Source organism: Drosophila busckii, chromosome 3R (genome assembly GCF_011750605.1).
Source record: "Drosophila busckii strain San Diego stock center, stock number 13000-0081.31 chromosome 3R, ASM1175060v1, whole genome shotgun sequence".
NCBI lineage: Eukaryota > Metazoa > Arthropoda > Insecta > Diptera > Drosophilidae > Drosophila > Drosophila busckii.
Genome location: NC_046607.1, coordinates 23212696 through 23231664, shown reverse-complemented (window position 1 = coordinate 23231664; position 18969 = coordinate 23212696). Strand labels below are relative to the sequence as shown.

At 41.4% G+C, this 18969-nt stretch overlaps 4 protein-coding genes across 6 annotated transcripts; 2 read left to right on the top strand and 2 right to left on the bottom strand.

Moving 5' to 3' along the window:
• Nucleotides 1-765: 765 nt before the first annotated feature.
• LOC108604333 (pre-mRNA-processing factor 39) lies at nt 766-5875 on the top strand. 2 transcript variants are annotated; one of them, XM_017993760.1, is made up of 8 exons: nt 766-834; nt 1114-1211; nt 1449-2283; nt 2343-2527; nt 2592-2717; nt 3740-4014; nt 4093-5361; nt 5428-5875. In XM_017993760.1, exons 1-8 carry the CDS (start codon nt 792-794, stop codon nt 5771-5773), a joined length of 3177 nt encoding a protein of 1058 aa, XP_017849249.1. In that variant the 5' UTR covers nt 766-791; the 3' UTR covers nt 5774-5875. The 2 variants fall into 2 exon arrangements, with proteins under 2 accessions (XP_017849249.1, XP_017849248.1); XM_017993759.1 differs by having other exon boundaries at nt 2340-2527.
• A 197-nt stretch (nt 5876-6072) lies between these two features.
• LOC108601828 (DDB1- and CUL4-associated factor 10 homolog) lies at nt 6073-8307 on the bottom strand. The gene is made up of 3 exons (XM_017989769.2): nt 7847-8307; nt 7424-7793; nt 6073-7367 (listed from the first exon to the last, which is right to left on the bottom strand). Exons 1-3 carry the CDS (start codon nt 8158-8160, stop codon nt 6189-6191), a joined length of 1863 nt encoding a protein of 620 aa, XP_017845258.1. The 5' UTR covers nt 8161-8307; the 3' UTR covers nt 6073-6188.
• Nucleotides 8308-8831: 524 nt separating this feature from the next.
• On the top strand, nt 8832-12718 carry LOC108604733 (neurofilament heavy polypeptide). The gene is made up of 4 exons (XM_017994315.1): nt 8832-9017; nt 9071-9217; nt 9272-9432; nt 9493-12718. Exons 1-4 carry the CDS (start codon nt 8841-8843, stop codon nt 12512-12514), a joined length of 3507 nt encoding a protein of 1168 aa, XP_017849804.1. The 5' UTR covers nt 8832-8840; the 3' UTR covers nt 12515-12718.
• A 434-nt stretch (nt 12719-13152) lies between these two features.
• On the bottom strand, nt 13153-18728 carry LOC108604729 (neural Wiskott-Aldrich syndrome protein). Of its 2 annotated transcripts, none has more exons than XM_017994310.1 (7): nt 18700-18728; nt 17725-17887; nt 15116-15343; nt 14385-15047; nt 14163-14324; nt 13912-14103; nt 13153-13850 (listed from the first exon to the last, which is right to left on the bottom strand). In XM_017994310.1, exons 2-7 carry the CDS (start codon nt 17866-17868, stop codon nt 13593-13595), a joined length of 1647 nt encoding a protein of 548 aa, XP_017849799.1. In that variant the 5' UTR covers nt 17869-17887; nt 18700-18728; the 3' UTR covers nt 13153-13592. The 2 variants fall into 2 exon arrangements, with proteins under 2 accessions (XP_017849799.1, XP_017849798.1); XM_017994309.1 differs by lacking the exon at nt 18700-18728 and adding an exon at nt 18594-18637.
• Nucleotides 18729-18969: the final 241 nt, after the last annotated feature.

Here is an 18969-nt window from a genome sequence, read left to right as displayed (position 1 = left end):
ACTGTTGCCATTTATAAAGCTGGTGGAGCTGATAGTCACACAGGCGGACAAATCAATGTCCAAAGATTCATCTTTAATACTCGATATTGAGTCAAAATTGTTCATACGCAGCAAAGAACTGAGTATTTCATCGTTTGCCGCTTTAGTGGGTGTGCTTGCGTTGCTTGCAAAGTCGCCGCCATAGATTTTAGGCGGCAATTTTTTGCTTGGCGCCTCTTCTTTCATTCTCTTGCCTTTACACTCCATTCGCAACTGCGACACGTAAAGGTTATGCGGTCGGCGTTTCTTAGTTTTCGGCGCCCGCTTTTCTAATTTCCTTACACTTGACTATGCTTTGCGGTTACAGTAGTACTAATTTGTACATTGTGGTCTCTTTCGCACAAAAAAACACTTAAATATTGCACAAAAACACCGAAAATATTGTGAAATGCGCTTTGTTTTTGTCACGCTGTGAAATTAAGTCGCCATTTTGTAGGGTTGCTTTTTTTTCTTGGCTCAAAGTGTGGATGACACCGTGTTACATGCAAGCTAGATACATGATTTGAGTAAACATACATTATTATAAAATATATATAACTTGTTTAACTTTACCTACGTAATTAATAATTCAATTGCTGATCGAAATAAAAACATTCACTTAATTCGACTCTTAAGAATAAACAAACGTCAAAGATGGCAAGTATCATCTACTAATGTGGCAATGACGCGATTTGATAAATTTAGCTCTACGGTCACACTAAGCGTTATTAAATGGCAGTGTGCCCGCTGCTCAGTTTTACACAAATACAAAAATGGCGTCGGAGCAAGACCAAAACGTTGGAATGGAAAATTCAAGTAAATATTAAAACAATTTATTTTCTAAAATACAGTGCTCTGTGCAAAACCAATCACACTGTTAGCCAGCCATATGAGATTAACAAGTTTAGTTGTCACTGAAACAAATCTAAAATATTGTTGACGAAAACGTGTACATCACGCGGCACAAGCAAACGGAAAATCCACCACTGTGCAGGCATTGTGCACACACACACATGCACTAAAAGCGCTCAAAGTTTAAAACGCGCAATATTTATCTTAAACGTTTGATTAATCATCTGCGGTAATTTTTTATAGCGCGGCGCACACGTTCCGGACGAACGACGGCGGTTGTCACAACGCAGTCCATAACGCCATCTAGAACAACACGTCGCACATCGAAGAGGCAAGCGCAGGTCAGTATCTTATGCAAACACGCCATCGTTAATTCAACATTTGCTTGCCATTTGATGAAACAAATTGCAATCTTCGTGCGGATGTGGCGTTGTTCCATTCGTAAATGATGCTGTACTTAAGCACAGCCCTGATTAACTGCAAGGGCCAACTGATCATGCAAAGCAAATGTTGGAGAAAAGAGCGCACGAAACTTTTCTATTTACTATTTATGCTTAATGTTCGAAATTTTTTTTCAGTTGAGTGATCAGGAAGAAGAGCACTATCTCCCACATACCACTATGGTGCACGCAGAGGAGGAGCAGCAGTCAAGCCAAATTGTTTTGCCTAACAATGAGGAAGTACAATACGATGAGCTGGAGGATGTAGAAATGTCGGGCACCGCCGAAACCACTGGCGGCGTGGACGAAAAGAGCTCCTCGTTTCCCTTTAGTGCTGTGGCAGAACAACACTCTGAAACAAGCGATGATGTCAAAGTAAATCGCACAGAAGATACATCGTTGCTGGCTTCTTTGGCTGGCGACAATGCCAACAGTTTGCCGTCTGTTGGTGGCAACGATGAGAGTAATCCAAGCAAAAGAGCAGACTTTGAAACAAATGGCGTCGATTCATTACAAATGCTTGATTGCAAGCCAATTCTCTCGGAATCCAGCTCGGAGCCAGCTATAGCTGAAAGCCTAGGCGACGATCTTGACACTAGTAATGCCACAATTGTCAATACTGAAATTATTTCAGAGGATGAATTACCTCCGGTAAGCAAACCGGAGATAAATGATGCTGAAGAAGTATCTGATGAGGAGTTGCCTGCGCCAAGACGTGCCGAATTGCCTGCCGACGCGGAGGTTATATCTGAGGATGAACTTCCGTCAAACAACAATAATAACAATGTGAGCGAGTCGAAGACTAGTGTCAAGCGGAAGGCAGACAGAGATTCTGCTAAGCCGGTGGTAGAACAACTCATCAGCAGCGAGTCAAGCTCTATAAGCGAGGCGGCCGAGAAGTATGATCCCATGAGTCCCACTACAGAGAGCAATGATGCGGCGCCGGTGGAGAAACGCGCACGAGTAGATGAAGGTAGCTCCGTGATAAAAGAAAAAATCAATATGTTTTTAAATATTTTTTTCCTTAAGCAGAAGCTGATCACAAAGACAAGGAAAAAGAGAGTAAAAGGGATAAAGAGCGCGATAAAGATAAGGATAAGGAAAAAGAGAAAGATCGCAAACGGCTGCCTGATTTAGAAAAATATTGGCGCGTTGTAAAAGAGGACGTCACTGATTTTACTGGTTGGACCTATTTGCTGCAATATGTGGATAGCGAGGTGAGTAAAAAATGCATTAACTTAACTAAAGCTCTATTGAAAATGTTGTCCATTTGATAAACAGTCCGATGCGGATGCAGCACGCGAGGCCTACGACACATTCCTGTCACATTATCCCTATTGCTATGGCTATTGGCGAAAATATGCCGACTATGAGAAGCGTAAGGGCATCAAGGATAATTGCTATAAGGTGAGTACTCCACACATGCACACACGCACATACACACACATGCAATTAAAAATATTTGCCATTCTTTGTTTTATGCTTACTCATACGTCAAATTTGATATTCACTATATTTGTTATAATGCAATTTATTATAACTTATTACAATTTTACGACATTCAATAAAAGCAACTACTTTTACAAAAAAAAAAAAACAAAAATGAAAAAAACCGCAAAAAATAATATAATATTTATGTATATCGGTCAGTCAGGAAATTGGTCAGGACAGGGCTACGTAAAACATTACTATATACAGTGTGCTGCACAACTCCAATTCCTATAGGTTACTTTAGCTTCTTCACTTCACTCAATCGTTGCCATAGAACTACACTAAGCAACATATCTTTCGATCTGAATGGGCAGAATGGATGTGATATGAAAATAATAATTAATTTTGGTAAAATTTGTTGCCTAGTTTAATTATACGTATACCCTGTACCTGTTTTGGTGTTTGTGTGCGTCTTCGTTAATTCACAATATTGTAATTTTTTAATTCACAAAACTTGTAAAATTTAGCTTAAATTCAGGCTGCAGTCACTTCTCTTCAAAACTAAAAATGTTGACTTGCCAGTTTTTTCTTAAAAGCGAGTTTTGAACGTCTTAGCATATATAAATATATACATATATTGTTTGTTTGCTCAACTTGTTATGTTGTGGTTAAAACGTTATCAACACACAACTCTCTCGACTTCTACAACATGTAAGCTCCTCCTCTCTCTTGTGTCAGCCGTAAGTACAAATGGCGTTTAAATGAAATTTTTAAGTCTCTCTGTGAATATATTTTAAACAAAACGTGTGTTATAAGGATGTGTTATGCTCTGTGTCTACTTTACATTATTATTGTAAGCTAAGTTAGCATTGTAAGTTACACCAAACAAACTTAAGTGCAGTTTGTGTTTAAAAGTTCAGCTGATTATCAAATCTTTTCTCTTTGTAAACATTTCTATTTCTTCACAAAACAAAAAACTTTATGCAAACAACATTTAGGTATTTGAGCGTGGACTAGAAGCTATACCACTATCAGTTGATCTATGGATACATTATCTAATGCACATTAAAGCACAAGATGGCGATGATGAGCAATTCATACGTAGTCAGTACGAGCGTGCAGTAAAAGCTTGTGGACTAGAGTTTCGCTCCGATAAGCTCTGGGATGCTTATATACGCTGGGAGAATGAATCTAAACGGTATCACCGTGTGGTTCAGATATATGATAGACTGTTGGCTATACCCACTCAAGGCTATAATGGACACTTTGACAAGTAAGTGTTGAGGAGCTTGATATACATAGACGGTAGTGTTATGTACAATTATTAACAATTCGAACTTTGTCTGCTTAGCTTTCAAGATGTTATCAATCAGCATGCAATTACCGCTACAATTGGCCAAGAGGAGATGGTGCGTCTGCGAAAGGATTGGCATGAGCGTCAGCTAACTAAATCTTCAAAGTCATCGTCGACATCCTCATCGAAGAGTCGCCGTGACAGCGGCAGCAGCAGTTCCAAGGAACGTGAACGCGAAAAAGATAGCGGAACAGGTGCTGCAGCCGCTGGTGGTAAGTCACCCAAAGATACTAGTGAAACTCAAGTCGATGAAACAGCCAACGATCTAAACACAAGTGATTCTACGAAGATGACGCAATCGCAGCTTGACTACAGTGACTTTAGTATGCTAAGTGAAGAGGAAATAGCCGCCATCAAGGACAAGGCTATTTCGGCGCGTCGTAAAGTGCACAAGTTGACAGTAAACGCAGTGACTGCACGCTGGTCCTACGAGGAGGGCATAAAGCGTCCCTACTTTCATGTGAAGCCCTTAGAGCGCGCGCAGCTTAAAAACTGGAAAGACTATTTGGAGTTTGAAATAGAGAAGGGCGATCGCGAGCGTATTTTGGTGTTGTTTGAGCGTTGTCTCATTGCCTGCGCCTTATATGACGACTTCTGGCTAAAGATGCTGCGCTATCTGGAATCGTTAGAGCAAAGCGTAGAGGTATTGGGTATAACACGTGGTGTTTATAGACGCGCCTGTCGCATACATCACCCAGACAAGCCCAGCTTACATCTCATGTGGGCTGCCTTTGAGGAATGCCAGCTTAACTTTGATTCTGCGGCCGAGATCTTGACGCGCATTGAGCAGCGTTGTCCACATCTACTGCAAGTTGCCTATCGTCGCATCAATGTGGAGCGTCGTCGTGGTGCCTTAGACAAATGCCGCGAGCTCTATCAGCACTATATTGAGCACAGCAAGAACAAAGGCATAGCAGGTAGTCTAGCAATTAAATATGCGCGTTTCTTAAACAAAATCTGCCATGATTTGGACGCTGGTATGCTAGTGCTGCAGCAGGCGCTGGAGCGCGATCCGGCCAACACACGCGTTGCTCTGCAAATGATTGATCTGTGCCTGCAAAGATCAGAGGTCAACGATGAGGAAGTAGTCCAGATTATGGACAAATTTATGGCACGTGCTGACATTGAACCCGATCAAAAGGTGCTCTTTGCACAGCGTAAAGTAGAATTTTTGGAGGACTTTGGCAGCACGGCTAGAGGTTTGCAGGATGCGCAACGTGCGCTGCAGACAACGCTGAGCAAGGCTAGCGAGGCACAAAAAAAAACGTAAGTCTACTTTGTATATATAAGCTTTTTACCAATGATTAAGATAATTTTCTTTTGCTTTCATAGCAACGACAGTAGTCCTACTCGCAAGAGTTCAGCTGGCGGTAAGGATGGCGGCGGCACCGCTGCTGCCGCGTCTAATAACTCAGCTGCCGCAGGCCCAGCGTATAATAATGGTGGACCAACAGCAGCTGCAGCGGCTGCCAACTACAACTACAACTCTGCCAACTCCAGTGGTGCATACTATGGCCAACAGAGTAGTGGCGGCGCCTATGCGCCACAGCAGCAACCGACAACGCAAGGCTATGACTCCTACTACAATCAATGGGGTGGTTATCCCAGCACAGGCAGCACCAGCACAGGCGCTGGCTATAACTATGGTCAATGGAGCGGCTATGGCAATTACTATTAGATAACAATGCAAGCTAAACTCTAGCAAGAGCCACCGTTAAATTAGTCGTTAACTTAAAGATAATGCTTAATTTTATATTGATTTACTAAACATAAACATACATATACGTAACATATGTATATATATATATATATGTATGTATATATATACATTTGTCAGCATATATATACTATATATTCAAATAAAGCATATATATGTATTTATATAATTTATATTGGTTAACTGCAAACATCTCTCGTTTAATTGTTCATATTGAGATCATAAGGATCCGAAAATATCAGATCACTTTGTATTTTGAATTGGTTTAATGCAAACAGCTGCTGTCATTTAATTATTCATTTATACAATCTATTAAATGTCTAAACTAAAAAATACAATGTTTAAATACAAAAAGCAAAAGAAAGAGTAAGAGCATCTAGAGGCAAGGTCGGTACCAGGCGATTTCGCCACTGTTACAGCCAGTTACCAGCAGCGGCTCACGTGGACTAAACTTGGCGCACAGCACCACATCCTGATGCTCAATAATGTTCACCAGTTCGATAAGTGGGCGTGGCTGCTGTTTAATCTCCTCAAGCAGCAGCTGATTGGGATAGTCACTGCAGTCTTGCTTATAGCTAAGAAGACGCACGCCATTGGCATAAGGTGAGCAAATGATGCGTCCATCAGCAGAGAAGCCTGGTTCTTTAATCAAACCCGGCTTGTTATTCGTCTCGGAGGTGTAGTAGAGTAGTTTCTTAGCATTTACCAAAATATTCTGTGTAGCAGATTCATCGTTTGAGACGGTAGCTGAAATATCGGCCAGCATACTCATTCGCATGCGTATATTGAAATTGCTTGCAGTGCTGCTGCTGCTACTGCTGCTGGTGCTGCTGCTGCTGCTGTTTGTGTTGTTGTTGTTGTTGTTGTTACTATTGCCATTGCTATTGTTGTTGATATTGCTGGGACTGCTTGCTTCCGCCGCCTGCTCTGATGTATCGGTTATTCGACGACTGGTGCGCAGCGGCAGCACACCACTGCTTATGGCATACACAAAGTTATAGCCGCTTACATGATTGTTTGAGTTACGTGCCCTACTTTGACGTATAGCACGCTCCTGTACTGTCACCTCAGCAGCCCATATGTCTGGAATAAAGCTTGCTGCCGGCGTACTGCCCAGGGGCATAATGCGTCCAGGTCTGCCGAACAGAGTGCGACGCAGCGAAGGACGTGACTCTGATGCATGTTCATGTTCTGATTCCTGATGCTGCCCTTGGCTTTCATTGCGCTGATTTAATAATGTGCGTCTTTTCTTTAACGTTGGCTGCTGATGCTCTTCCTCCTCCTCCTCCACCTTGTCAGCGTGCTCGGGCTCTTCATTAATATCATGTATACAAGTCCATTCACTTTGCTCATCACAGCTCATGTTACGCGTTAGCATGCACCGACAGTGTGGATCTATCTGCAGCGCCATTATCATTTCTGCATCATTCTGCTCTGGAAAATCGGTGACCAGCTCGACCCGATTCTTTTTCTGGCGTCTGGAGAAAACATGATCATATTTCGCTGCCTGTGGTATAAACTGATCGCCCAGCTGCATAAGTCTATAGATGCCAGGCTGCAAGGAAATGTCAAGGTTATTCCAGTTACATAATTAATGTCTTTTCCACCTACTCTAAAGCCACACAGATCCTTGTGCAATGTTGTCAAGTCCAAATGATGCACAATCATTATGTAACCGCTGCTAGTGCAGAGCACCAACTTATCACCAGCAGGTGAGATTCGGCAACGCATCAAGCCACTGGCATGAAAGACACGTTGTGAAATGAGACCTTGTTCCGTTTGTGAATTAATATCCCAGGTGAAAATGCTGCCATCAAACCCAGAAGTAACCAGCAGCTTGTCTTTGGATGAATACTCTATGTTTTTGACCCAGTTGGAATGGCCATGTAGCACGCGTATTTTCTGTTTCATATTGCGCAAATCCCACAAAGCTACGGTAAAATCATCCGATCCTGTGGCAAACAGACGATCATCAAGAAATCTGGAATGCAATCAGTTTTACTAAAGTTGTTTTGATTAAACTCTTTTTCTTACTTTATGCAGTTCACGCTGCTTGTATGCGCATCGGGCACTTTAAAGATTTCTTGCTGTGTTATTGCGTCAAATCCCAAAACACATTTTCGCTCTGTAGCCGCTATAAGAACATTGCCATCTCCATTAAACTCTACATTGAATATAGCACCCGTAGCTTGGCCAGCTGCGCTTGGTATGCAATTGGCATGATAGCTATTAAACATGGCCATGGAACTATAAATGCGTTGCATCAAATGGTTCTCCTCGCCGGTGTGCTTGTTAAGATGCAGCCAGCCACTCTCTCGACGGCTCAAGTACTGATCCATAGTGTGCATTGTTTAATTGATTGCACACAATCTAGTGTTTTGCGCCTTATTTTGTTATTATTGCCAGCAGCCTTTACAAGTCTTTAGCCTAAATTTGTATTTTTTGTGTGATTAGAGATGTCAATTGATGTGAAGCTGTCACGATTTAGTGGAAGTTCAAAATGCCGAACACTGTTTGTTATTTGACATTTAAGTATATGTGAAAATGCATATTTGTTTTAGAAAGAAAGCAAAATCAAATGAAAGGAATCAAAAGTTTTAAAATGCAGCAGATAGTATACAAATTGAGAGCTCGTCCAAGTTACACTATAATATTTCGATTAATTGCAAAATGTTGGGCAACGCTTTAATTAAAATAAATATTAATTTTGGCCAAAAATAAAGTAGACATGCTTTTTAAATATTGCGTTGTGCAAAAGCGTGTATATAAATTTAAAATATTATTAAAGTTGTTACATTTTCACTAACAGGTGATTTTCGAATGAATGAATACCGATTACTCCGATGACTTGTTATCGTAGACCTGTTTTGGGTGACCAGCGCATCAAAAGTTACAAGCGCCCAGGCAGCAGGCAATAAACAAAATTTTATACACATTAACTGCAAGTTGAACAACAAATATGTAGACACCACAACGTTATTAAACAATTATTTGAACTTATTAACTGCGTTCAAAAAGTCGCAGCACCATGGAGCGTTTTGCTTTTAAAATCGATGAAGCTCTGAAAGCAAATTTGTGTAAAATTTGTCGCCTCTGCGGCATTGATAATCCACAGAAAGTAGAAATATTGCCAGAAGAGACTGAGGTTGTAGATTTGGATGAGCCGAGTTTAAGTCAAAAAATATTTGAGCTAGTGGGCTTTATGGTAAGGCGAAAAGTGTTTTGAAGGGCGTGGCATAAAGTACTTCATACTTACAGGTAACTTGTGATGATAAAATGCCCCAGACAATGTGCAGCTTGTGTATGGATAAAATCAATGATTTCTACGAATTTCGTGAAATGTGCCATGCAACCAATGAGCAGACGCGCAAGTTGCTAGGACTTAAACAGGCGGAACCACAAAGGGTGAGCAGAATATAAATCAAAATTAAGGCTAAAATTTGATTTGATTGTCTTTAGTTGGATACAAATCTGATGCTCAAGCAGGAGCCGGTGTCTATCAGCAAACGTGGGCGAAAACGCAAGATAGATGAAACCAAAACCAACCGTGCGGATTTACTTTTGGATGTCAAAACGGAGCCGCTAGGCTGGCGCAAAAAAATGCGACTACAAGCTAAAATGTAAGCGCCAACAAACCTAAATGGAGCTAGTACATCACTTTACTATTTTTATATAAACAGCAAAGAGGAACCCAAGGAAAGCTTTGTGGCCAAGCAGAGAGGGAATCGAAAGGTCAGCTGCAGCGTGTGTGGCGATCGCTTTGATACCAAAGACAAGGCAGAGGAGCATAAATTAAACGTCCATGTGCCAATGATACCACGATACTATTGCTATGCCTGCAATCAAACGCACCACAATGCAAGCGACATTAAAGCACATCAATTGTGGCACAAACTCTCCAAGACGCCCTATAAATGTCACATGTGTGATTCCAGCTTGGCCAATAATTATGCCTTTACGCGTCATATGCGTGAGCATACGCCCAAGACAGCATTGGAGCTATTGGTGCTAGATCGCGAGTGTCCTTTGTGCCGCAGAACATTTTTAACGAACTTTTTCTACAATACACATCCATGTGCGCGACGCACGCGAAAATGCGGCGGCTGCAGTCGACCGTTGGCCACTGACTTGGCCTATATGAAGCATGCACCTTTTTGCGCCAAGATTTATTTGAATCATACTAAACATATTATGCCCGAGGCGGCACACAACGAAGCGCAAATGCGTATCAAAAATGAATATGATGTGGATATTGAAGATTCTGCTGCGCTGTCTGCCACAGTCGCCACTGAAGGTGAAGAAATGCAGCCGGTTGTAATATTGGAACGATTGGGATCGCCTTTGCTGCGTGCCGCAGCTGAATCGAATACACTGGTGCGCAGCACTGAACGCATTTCAGCAAAAGTTTACAAGAGGCGTGTCAACGAGCTGCTCAAAAGTACGATGAGCACGCTAGTAAGCATAAAGCATGAACCCGAGGTACATATAAATGACACAGGACCACAAGAAGAGCAAGACCAAGAGGAGGAGGAGGAGGAGGAAGACGATTACGAAGACCAGCTGGACACAACAGACTTTCAAACAGCTGCCGACGACAGCGAACTAAGCGCCGATGAGACTATAGCTGTAGCTATCAAGCAAGAGCCTAGTGATGACACCTATGGACAGCCACTTAAGCTCAAACTTAAAATAACAAACAATCATGGACAACTTAATTCAGCTATTGTGGCTGAAGATCCGGAGCTGCAAAGCAGGGCAAACAAAAAGAAAAAGAAACGCAAGCATAGAGAGCGTCACAGAGAAACGCAGCCACCAGTTGAGACTCCGACTGGGAATGTGACCGCAACTGATACTGAGACTGAGACAGTGGCCATAAAACAGGAACAAATAGAGCAAGAAGATGTTTATCCCAATACCAATATGGATTTTGAATCCCAGAGTAATGTTATGACAAGCATACCCATGTTACAACTAGCAGGCAGTTTAAACGAAGAGCGCGAACAGCAAGAGGAGTCACAACAGATGGAATCAGAGGATGTTAAGCCCAATCGGCAAGAGTTGGATCGTTTGCTTCAGATTACACACATTGCCAGCGGTGTGGACATGGCTAAGGAGGTTTCTTCTTCTTTGGAACCACTGCCACCTCAAGCAACAGGTCCAGAAGCAGAAACAGTTCGAGCACCAGCTCCGGCTGAGGAGGTTTCTCCTTCTTTGGAAGCATTGCCACCGCAAGCAACATCTCCAGCACCAGTTGTGGCTGAGGAGGTTTCTCCTTCTTTGGAACCATTGCCACCGCAAGCATCATCTCCAGCACCAGTTGTGGCTGAGGAGGTTTCTCCTTCTTTGGAAACACTGTCACCTCAAGCAACAGCTACAGAGCCAACACCAGCTCAGTCACCAGCCGAAGCACCAGCTTTATCCTCAGGCCAGGCTGAAGCAGGCACACAAACTGTGAGAAAGCCACGTACTAAACATACTGCACGCAAAAGCACTATGGGATTGGCCCATGATGGAGCTGTTCCATTGCTGCCACAAATTGTAAACGTTGCCAGTGTTTCGATCAAACTAGAGCCACAAAATCGTGGCTATGCGGATGAGATCAATCATAATGAGAAGTTTGATGAGCAAGCTGCCTATAGTAATAGTTTAGATTTAAGTAATATTGTCATAAAGCAGGAGCCAGATTTGCATATAAATGACGGCATTCAATTGGTGCAGCTGCCAACCAATGTCGTGTCACAAGCTGATTATATAAATAATGGCGGTAATGATCTACCTCCAACTGAAGATGAAGCACAACATTCTATGGATACAGAAGAGACACCTATTTATAAAGAGCTGGAGTTGCCGCCATTAGAGACTACAATAAAAGAGGAGCCTTTGGAAATGGCGAGTGAATTGGAGGTGTCACAGTCTGAGGAGCCAGATGCAGCATGCCGAGAAGGGGAAACAGAGTTTAATTTTATCATCACCAATGTATACAGTCAAGCTGACGAAGCAACATCCTTGGAGAACCCAGAGGCAGGAAATGCGTTAGAGAACATTGAGCATAACCTGAGCACTGAGGAGCACATTGAGGAGAAAACTGATGAAGAACATACTGAGAAAAAAACTAATCAGGAGCACACTGTAGAGACAACTGATCAAGAGCACACTGAGCAAGACACTGATCAAGAGCACACTGATCAAAAGCACACTGAGCAAAAGCACACTGAGCAAAACACTGATCAAGAGCACACTGAGCAAAACTCTGATCAAGAGCACACTGAGGAGAACACTAAGCAGCAGTCCACTGCAGACACATTAATCAATCAATCTGAAGAGGCGAGCAGCTGTAGTGCAATAGTAACTCTCACTGTACCCAAAGAGAGCGAAACTCATGCGCAACCATTCTTTGAGGAAGAACGCGACAATACCGCAATAGACGACAACTGCTTTGAAGAGGAGCAACAAAATGTGCTCAATCATGAGCTGACGGTGGAAGAGGCAGCGTTGCCCACTGAAGAGACTGAAAATCGCTTCAATGAGCAACAGCAGCAAAATCAACAAGAGGAGCAGCAACAGCCGCAGCAGCAACCACGCTGTCTGGATGAGGCCAACATTAATGAAATAGCCGAAAATAATAATAATGCCAATATTGAACGCGAACTGCAGGATGATGCATTGGTGGCGCAGGATAACGCCCAACCACATATAGCTTAAGGTCTTTTAATTTAATTACATTAATATGTATATTTATCTAGCAATAAGCCTACGCATTGTATATACACTCATCTGGAATGACTTTATCCAAAACATACTCACTGTAATTCGAATAAACGCATAATCTATACAAGTATTTTATAAGGTAAATTAGCATATAGTACACAACGTTTATTTAGTTTAAAATACATCAGTTAATGGCTTATTAAGTAGTTTACATACACATATATACAGTTAGTTATATATATATATATATATTGTATATGCTTTAGAAAGCATATGTAAACACAAGCAAGTTTTAATCATAATATTAATCAAACAACTCTTTGGACTTGCTAATAAATACATGCATAAAAAATAATAACACACACACATATACTTTATACACTTAAAAGTGGTTTATGTCATTAGCATAGTACTTTAAAAATTGAAAATATAATACATATTCCAGCAATTACTGCAAAAACAAAATGAAAACTGCTGCATTTAATGCCAAGTTTTTAATAATTAAAAATACATAAACAAATGCTGCATAGCATTATAAACTATTGTTAGGAAGCCAAAAATTATTAATGTTTTTATAATTCCTTATTTATTATTATTGAGCAAAACTAGTTTGTGGTCTTAAATTGTTATATATATGTATGTTTTTGTTTTTTGCTTTAATTTGCTGTTGCTGTTAGCATTCAGTTCCGCTCTTGTTTGTTTAAACTATTTCTCTCTCAGTTTTTGGCACAAGTCAAGCATTGTAATATTTATATATTTTGTATATACTTTAGTTATATATTTTGATACTTGTTAATTAAGTTTTTAAGCGCTGAGCAAAGTTTGTTTACTTGAATTTTATGGAATATAAAAGGTTGCAATTGATTTATAAAATTTGTCAGCTTTATGGTTTGCAACATTAATTCTTGTTGTTTACAATTTTTTAAAAATTAAATTTAAAAGAGGTATGAAAATTCACTAAATCGTATTTACAGCGACTTATGCACGGGGCGTGTCATAAATCCTCCCAAGTAACATAAATTATTGCTTATATTTGGAATAGAATTTTGTTGTTGTTGTTGTTGGAAACACTCTAATCGGACCAATCATTATCCGATAACGTGCTGCTCTCTTCATCATCTGAATGCATATATTTGTCACGTTGAGCTAGTGCCTTCTTCAGTGCCTCAGCCAAAGCGTCAGTGTGTCCGCCAGCAGAGTCATCGCTTATCCGGTGTTCCGCCAGCTTGCGTTCGGTCACAGGTTTTAGCGTGCAACCCCCACGAATCTGATCCATTAGATCGTTGCGAATATCTCCGCTGCCAGTGCTAAGACTAGCTGGATCCACAGGCTTAAACAGAGAGGGAGTTTGTTATTTATAATGCGAATTACTATATACAATTGCAACTTACCTTGAGCGACTTGCCCTTGCGTATGGCATCCATTAGCGCATTGTGTGAATCTGGCGCACTTGGCGGCGCGGCCATTTTAGGAGCCTGTGGGGTGGGTATGACAGGCATTTCGATTACTGCTGGCATGGGTGGTGGTGGTGGTGGTGGAGGCGGCGGTGGTGGCGCCGCTGCATGTTGTGGGGGCGGCGGTGGCTGCAACAAAAGCAATCAAGTTTAAATAGTGTCGAAAAAACAATTATTGATGAACTTACCGCTGCTGTGGGCGCACTCACTGCTGTTGGCGGTGGTGCCACATTAATGGGTGGTGGCCTGCTAGGTGGCGGAGGTGCCTGACTACGTCCAGTGGGTGGAGGCGGCGGCGGTTGACGCGTAGGCGGCAGCGGTGGCGCTGAACGCTGACTGTCCACCTGCGCCTGCAAAAATATAATAGATTAACAAAAGATTCACAGGAAAATAAGTTCGGGACTGCTTACGTTATGATGCTGACGTGTTGGGACTGGCGGCGGCATATGCCTTGTTGTCTCTGTGGGTGATTCAGTCTCCTCCTCCTGTTGGACTGAGGCGAGCACATTGTTGCTTTGTATAAAGTCATAGATAAATGCGCGTGTGTCGCGATCATTTAGCTGTGACTCCGAGACGCCAGCCTTGGCAAAGAATTTGGTCAGCATCTCATCGTTCTCATTGCCAGTCAAATCGAAGCCCTTGTCCGCATTCCAACCCACATGGCTGATATGCACGAAATTTGTGGGCTGACTTATGTCCGCTTTAGTCACTTTGCGTTTCTTGTCTTTGCCACCGGAGCCACTCAAGCCGAAATTGCTTGAGAGGAAATTTTTCGTTGGTGGCGGCTGCTGCGCTGGTGCTGGTGTCAGAGTCACCGAGCCTATTTTATTGTTGCGCAGCTGCACACCACCATCCACGACATTGCTGCCGATCTTGGGTGTGCTCTGCATAGGCGGCGGGCGTGCCGGCTCACGTGCCACAACTGCATTGGGCGCATTGGGTGCCTGCTGTGATTTTTGGCGACTGCGTTTCTCCAGACGACGACGATTACGCGTCTCAATGGTGTCGTTGACAATGCAGAAGAACGTATCACATTCAGCCTCGGAGACAAAATTCAAGCCCACATGACCGTCCTGTAATAGGCAAATATGTTAGTCTTAAGAAATTCAAATTGACAAAGCTTTTACTCAAAAACACTTACCCTGCCTTCAAATGTCAATAGAAAGGGACGCGATTTGACTATCTGCATTCCATCGTATATCTCATGCTCCCATATAAGGTCATTCTTGATGAGACAATAGGCTCGCAGAAAGTACGATCGTATGGCATTATCCTTAACGAAGCAGACAACGCCCGTGTGCTTCTTCTTCCAGTGCGAGTGAGCACTGCCCTCCGTTGTGTATATCTGCACAACGGCAGTGTTCAAGGTCTGTAAGCAGTAAGGAAAAGTAGGCATTAAATATTGCGTTATGATTTTCCAAATGAAATGATTATCTAATCGTTTGAACCTTCAGTTTGCGTCTCATTTGAATGCAGTAGGAGCATTCAAAGGTTGTCAACTGTTGCGCTCGACTTGAGAAACTCATCTGTGACTTTCGGTTTTGCGTTTGGCTTGTCCAGCAAAGCCAAAAGATATTCATTTGCATACAGATTAGCCACACACACTTACGCTTACACTTACACTCAAGCTCACATTCACATTTGCATTTCCACTCGCATTCACATGCAGATTTCATTCAAATCAAAATAAAAAGCTGCATGTGTTGTTTGCCAACATTGCCATCGACACTTAACATGCCCAGCACGTCGCCCAGTTAGGAGTAGGGCCAACACTAGCCGCTGCAGACTTGCACAATGCGTAAAAAGTTTATTTTGTCTTGCCAAACGGAAATTATTGAAGTCTGCCACTGTCTGTTTATTATTGGCAGGAAATGCTGGCGACAACTGCAAAGCTTAAGAGTCCACAAATCTAGCCGCAGCTTAAGTCGCTGCCAACAGTGTGGCGCCAACATCATTCAAATTTATTGAGTGGCATTTTGCCTAGATTTTTGCCATATATGATGCTAAAAAGTGAAACGTCTTAAATGCTTTGCTTTCATGTTTTCTTTGTGAAGCGTCATAAAGATCTGTTATAGTTAGCTGCTGATACAAAAGCATATTTAAAAGAAAACTTGCCCAAAAGCTGCGTTTTTGAAAGTTACTAAAGACTATGGCATTGTTTTCAAGCTTGGTACATGTTAAATAAGTTGTCAATTATAAACGTCAACTGCCAATGGCCAAAATGTTTAATAAATTTATAAATTTGTGTTGCTCTCGTGGCCATAACACTTGACATTTGGACCAAGTTGCTATTTGGCCGTGACCTAAGAAGCAATCCAAGTGAATTGATTGAACTTGGCGCATAGTTCTGCAATGTACGTAGTTGTAGTTGTAGTAGTGCCAAATGCATTGCGGAACGAGCTAATAAGCTTGAGAGAGCAATAAGGGGAAAGAGGGAGAGAGACACGCCATAAAACAAAACCATACGGCAAAAGTGCAAAACAGTAAACACATTTGAATTTTTATGGATGTTTAAGCTTGCCCATAAGTATATACCATAAGCTTATATGTATATGTGCACACATACATATGCATGTGTGTGTGTGAACATAAGTAGCATTGTAAAATGATGTCTTGCCTTCTATGTACAAGCTTAAAAGTTGTTGCCAAAGCATAAAAATCGATGTTGACAACGGGCAAGCGTAAAAATAAATACACAACTCTCTCACACACACACACACATACACATGACAGCTGGGCTAAGACAACGCATTGAAGCGCATAAAAGTTAAGCGAGTAATAACAACAACATTACTGAAAATAATATAAAAGAGCAGCTACAACTAAAGGAAAAGCAATGAGATACTGCATTTATTATTTGGCCTGAAAGTTTAATTAAAGTGTATACACGCGTCGCATACAGCGCTAAGTTTTTATAGTTTCTTCTTCTTTTTGTTAAAGCACTTTTTAAATGTTTTGTCAATGGAAAGCCGAAATTTAGCAAAGCGTAAAATTGCAATTAACATTTGAAACTAACAAGCAAATTATGTATAATTTTTCCATGCTACAGTTAACATTAGCACACAGAGCAGGTAAACATTAGCGCATATTTTGCTAATAAATCATTTAGTCCGCCATTGGTACAGCTTTATGTGCTTGAAAATAAGGCATGTGAAAAGATAAGATAAAAGTGTTGCTCGCGATACTTGTTCTAATATTATTTATCAATCGGCGAAGGCAAAGCTTATCAGCTTAAAGTTTGCTTGAGTAATTCATGAATTTTTTGGCTGGCTAGATACATTATGCATATATACACATGTATATGCGAATGTCATAAAGATAAGAGTAATGTAAGCTTGCATATATAAAACAGCTGTGGCCGCAGCTATAATTACCAAGGTTCCCTGTAAAAGCTGCCCAATTGTCATAGCAAACACCCATGCGCATAAATTTTACACTCTCGGACACACTTCCACTCTGTGATGTGATATGTGAGCTTGGCGCTGACCCAATGTGCAATGCAGTAAAGCAGGAAACGCTTCATCAAGCACACAGCAAAAGAAATAAAGCCCAATAATGTATTATGCTCGTTGGTTCGCTTTGGCGTGTGTTCACTGTATTAGTCTGACGCATTGCAAAACGCACTTAAACCGCTTTTATCGCCTACACACAGAATTGGAAAGTGACGAAAGCTTGTTGTAATATATTATTCACCATTCCATACGCTTAATCATGAAACAATATTTCGGCAACAACAATTAAAAAACTCACCTGACATTTGCGTCCCAATAGCTTGAAGACAGCTTCGTTCTCCTCTGAGGTCAGCAATGTACTGGGCGTATTGTTTTTGGGTCGCGGCAGCCCGGCTGCCGATTGTTGACCGTCTTGTGACCTCATATTGCTCGTACTAATCATTTATACGGCGGCGCAACGGCTTTAATATATGCATATAAATATATAACGGAGTTAAAAACAAAAGCAAGCAGCACTTTATAATTGAATAAACGGCAGGCCCGCGCGGACAGTAAGCTCTCTTTTATTTTAAAATATTTTGGTCAACGTGATTTTGTTTTGTTTTTTATTAATGCGAGTACAACAAATAAGTGTGAATGAAAAAAGCAAAATAACTGGAGATGACAGAGAGCAACAGCAACGACCGCAAATGGTAACAGCAATAAAGACAACAGCAACAACAACAACAACAACCGTAGTAGTAGTATTAGTAGTGACTATTGTAATATCGACGATGGGGCGCTGGCACTTTACCGTTGTTGGCTGAGTCACAATCAGTACTCGCAGTTGGCCAATCGTTGGCGGTTATCTGTTGCCAATAAACACTATCACTGATTAATATACTTATATATCTGCACACACACTCACACACACGTAGGTGCACACAATATGATTTTAAAGTTATTTAACAAATTTTGTATATTTTCTTTTTGTTTGTAGCGCAACTAGAGATGACTCTGTAAATGACAACAACACAACACCTGTGTCTCCAGTCCAGGTGGGGTGTGAATGTAAATAGACGCTTGAAAATAGCAAATGTGTCTGGTCTTCAAGGTCTTCGTATTGTTTTTTTTTTTTGGCCACAGTAGCACCGTTCTGTTGTTGTTGCTCTTGCGTTGATCACCCACCACTTGCCGTCACTTGCTACACACACGTCGCGTTTGCGTTCAAACAAGCATGCACTTTAATAAACATTGATTTTTTAAATAAACTTATTTTTCACTCTTTGCTTACTCGCAACGTGTGACCAACGGAATGTCGGAATTGTTATAGTATATGCGGTATATACTAAGCAATTAGCAACTGTCGTCTCAATAACATCGTGCGAGCAGTGGGCAATACAAGCCTGTCGTTGGTGCGAGCGAGCTGCAAATAGAGTAAAGCAATACGCACGTATCATCCAGTAAGAAAGTGTGCGCACTTACTCAATTTAATATGAGCAAGCGAGAGACATATAGTCTGGTTTAAAATTGTTGAAGATGAATTTGTAACGTATTTCATTAT

Coding starts and splice junctions, on each gene's coding strand:
- LOC108604729 (XM_017994310.1), bottom strand. CDS start 17,868: ATGATTAGTACGAGCAATATGAGGTCACAAGACGGTCAACAATCGGCA. Junction 14,325..14,384: donor CAACACGTCAGCATCATAAC/GTAAGCAGTCCC, acceptor ATATTTTTGCAG/GCGCAGGTGGACAGTCAGCG. Junction 14,104..14,162: donor TGAGTGCGCCCACAGCAGCG/GTAAGTTCATCA, acceptor CTTTTGTTGCAG/CCACCGCCGCCCCCACAACA.
- LOC108604333 (XM_017993759.1), top strand. CDS start 792: ATGGCGTCGGAGCAAGACCAAAACGTTGGAATGGAAAATTCAA. Junction 2,528..2,591: donor TGCAATATGTGGATAGCGAG/GTGAGTAAAAAA, acceptor TTTGATAAACAG/TCCGATGCGGATGCAGCACG. Junction 5,362..5,427: donor AGCGAGGCACAAAAAAAAAC/GTAAGTCTACTT, acceptor TTGCTTTCATAG/CAACGACAGTAGTCCTACTC.
- LOC108601828 (XM_017989769.2), bottom strand. CDS start 8,160: ATGCACACTATGGATCAGTACTTGAGCCGTCGAGAGAGTGGCTGGCTG. Junction 7,794..7,846: donor AGCAGCGTGAACTGCATAAA/GTAAGAAAAAGA, acceptor ATTGCATTCCAG/ATTTCTTGATGATCGTCTGT. Junction 7,368..7,423: donor AGGATCTGTGTGGCTTTAGA/GTAGGTGGAAAA, acceptor ATTTCCTTGCAG/CCTGGCATCTATAGACTTAT.
- LOC108604733 (XM_017994315.1), top strand. CDS start 8,841: ATGGAGCGTTTTGCTTTTAAAATCGATGAAGCTCTGAAAGCAAATTTG. Junction 9,218..9,271: donor AACAGGCGGAACCACAAAGG/GTGAGCAGAATA, acceptor GATTGTCTTTAG/TTGGATACAAATCTGATGCT. Junction 9,433..9,492: donor ATGCGACTACAAGCTAAAAT/GTAAGCGCCAAC, acceptor TTATATAAACAG/CAAAGAGGAACCCAAGGAAA.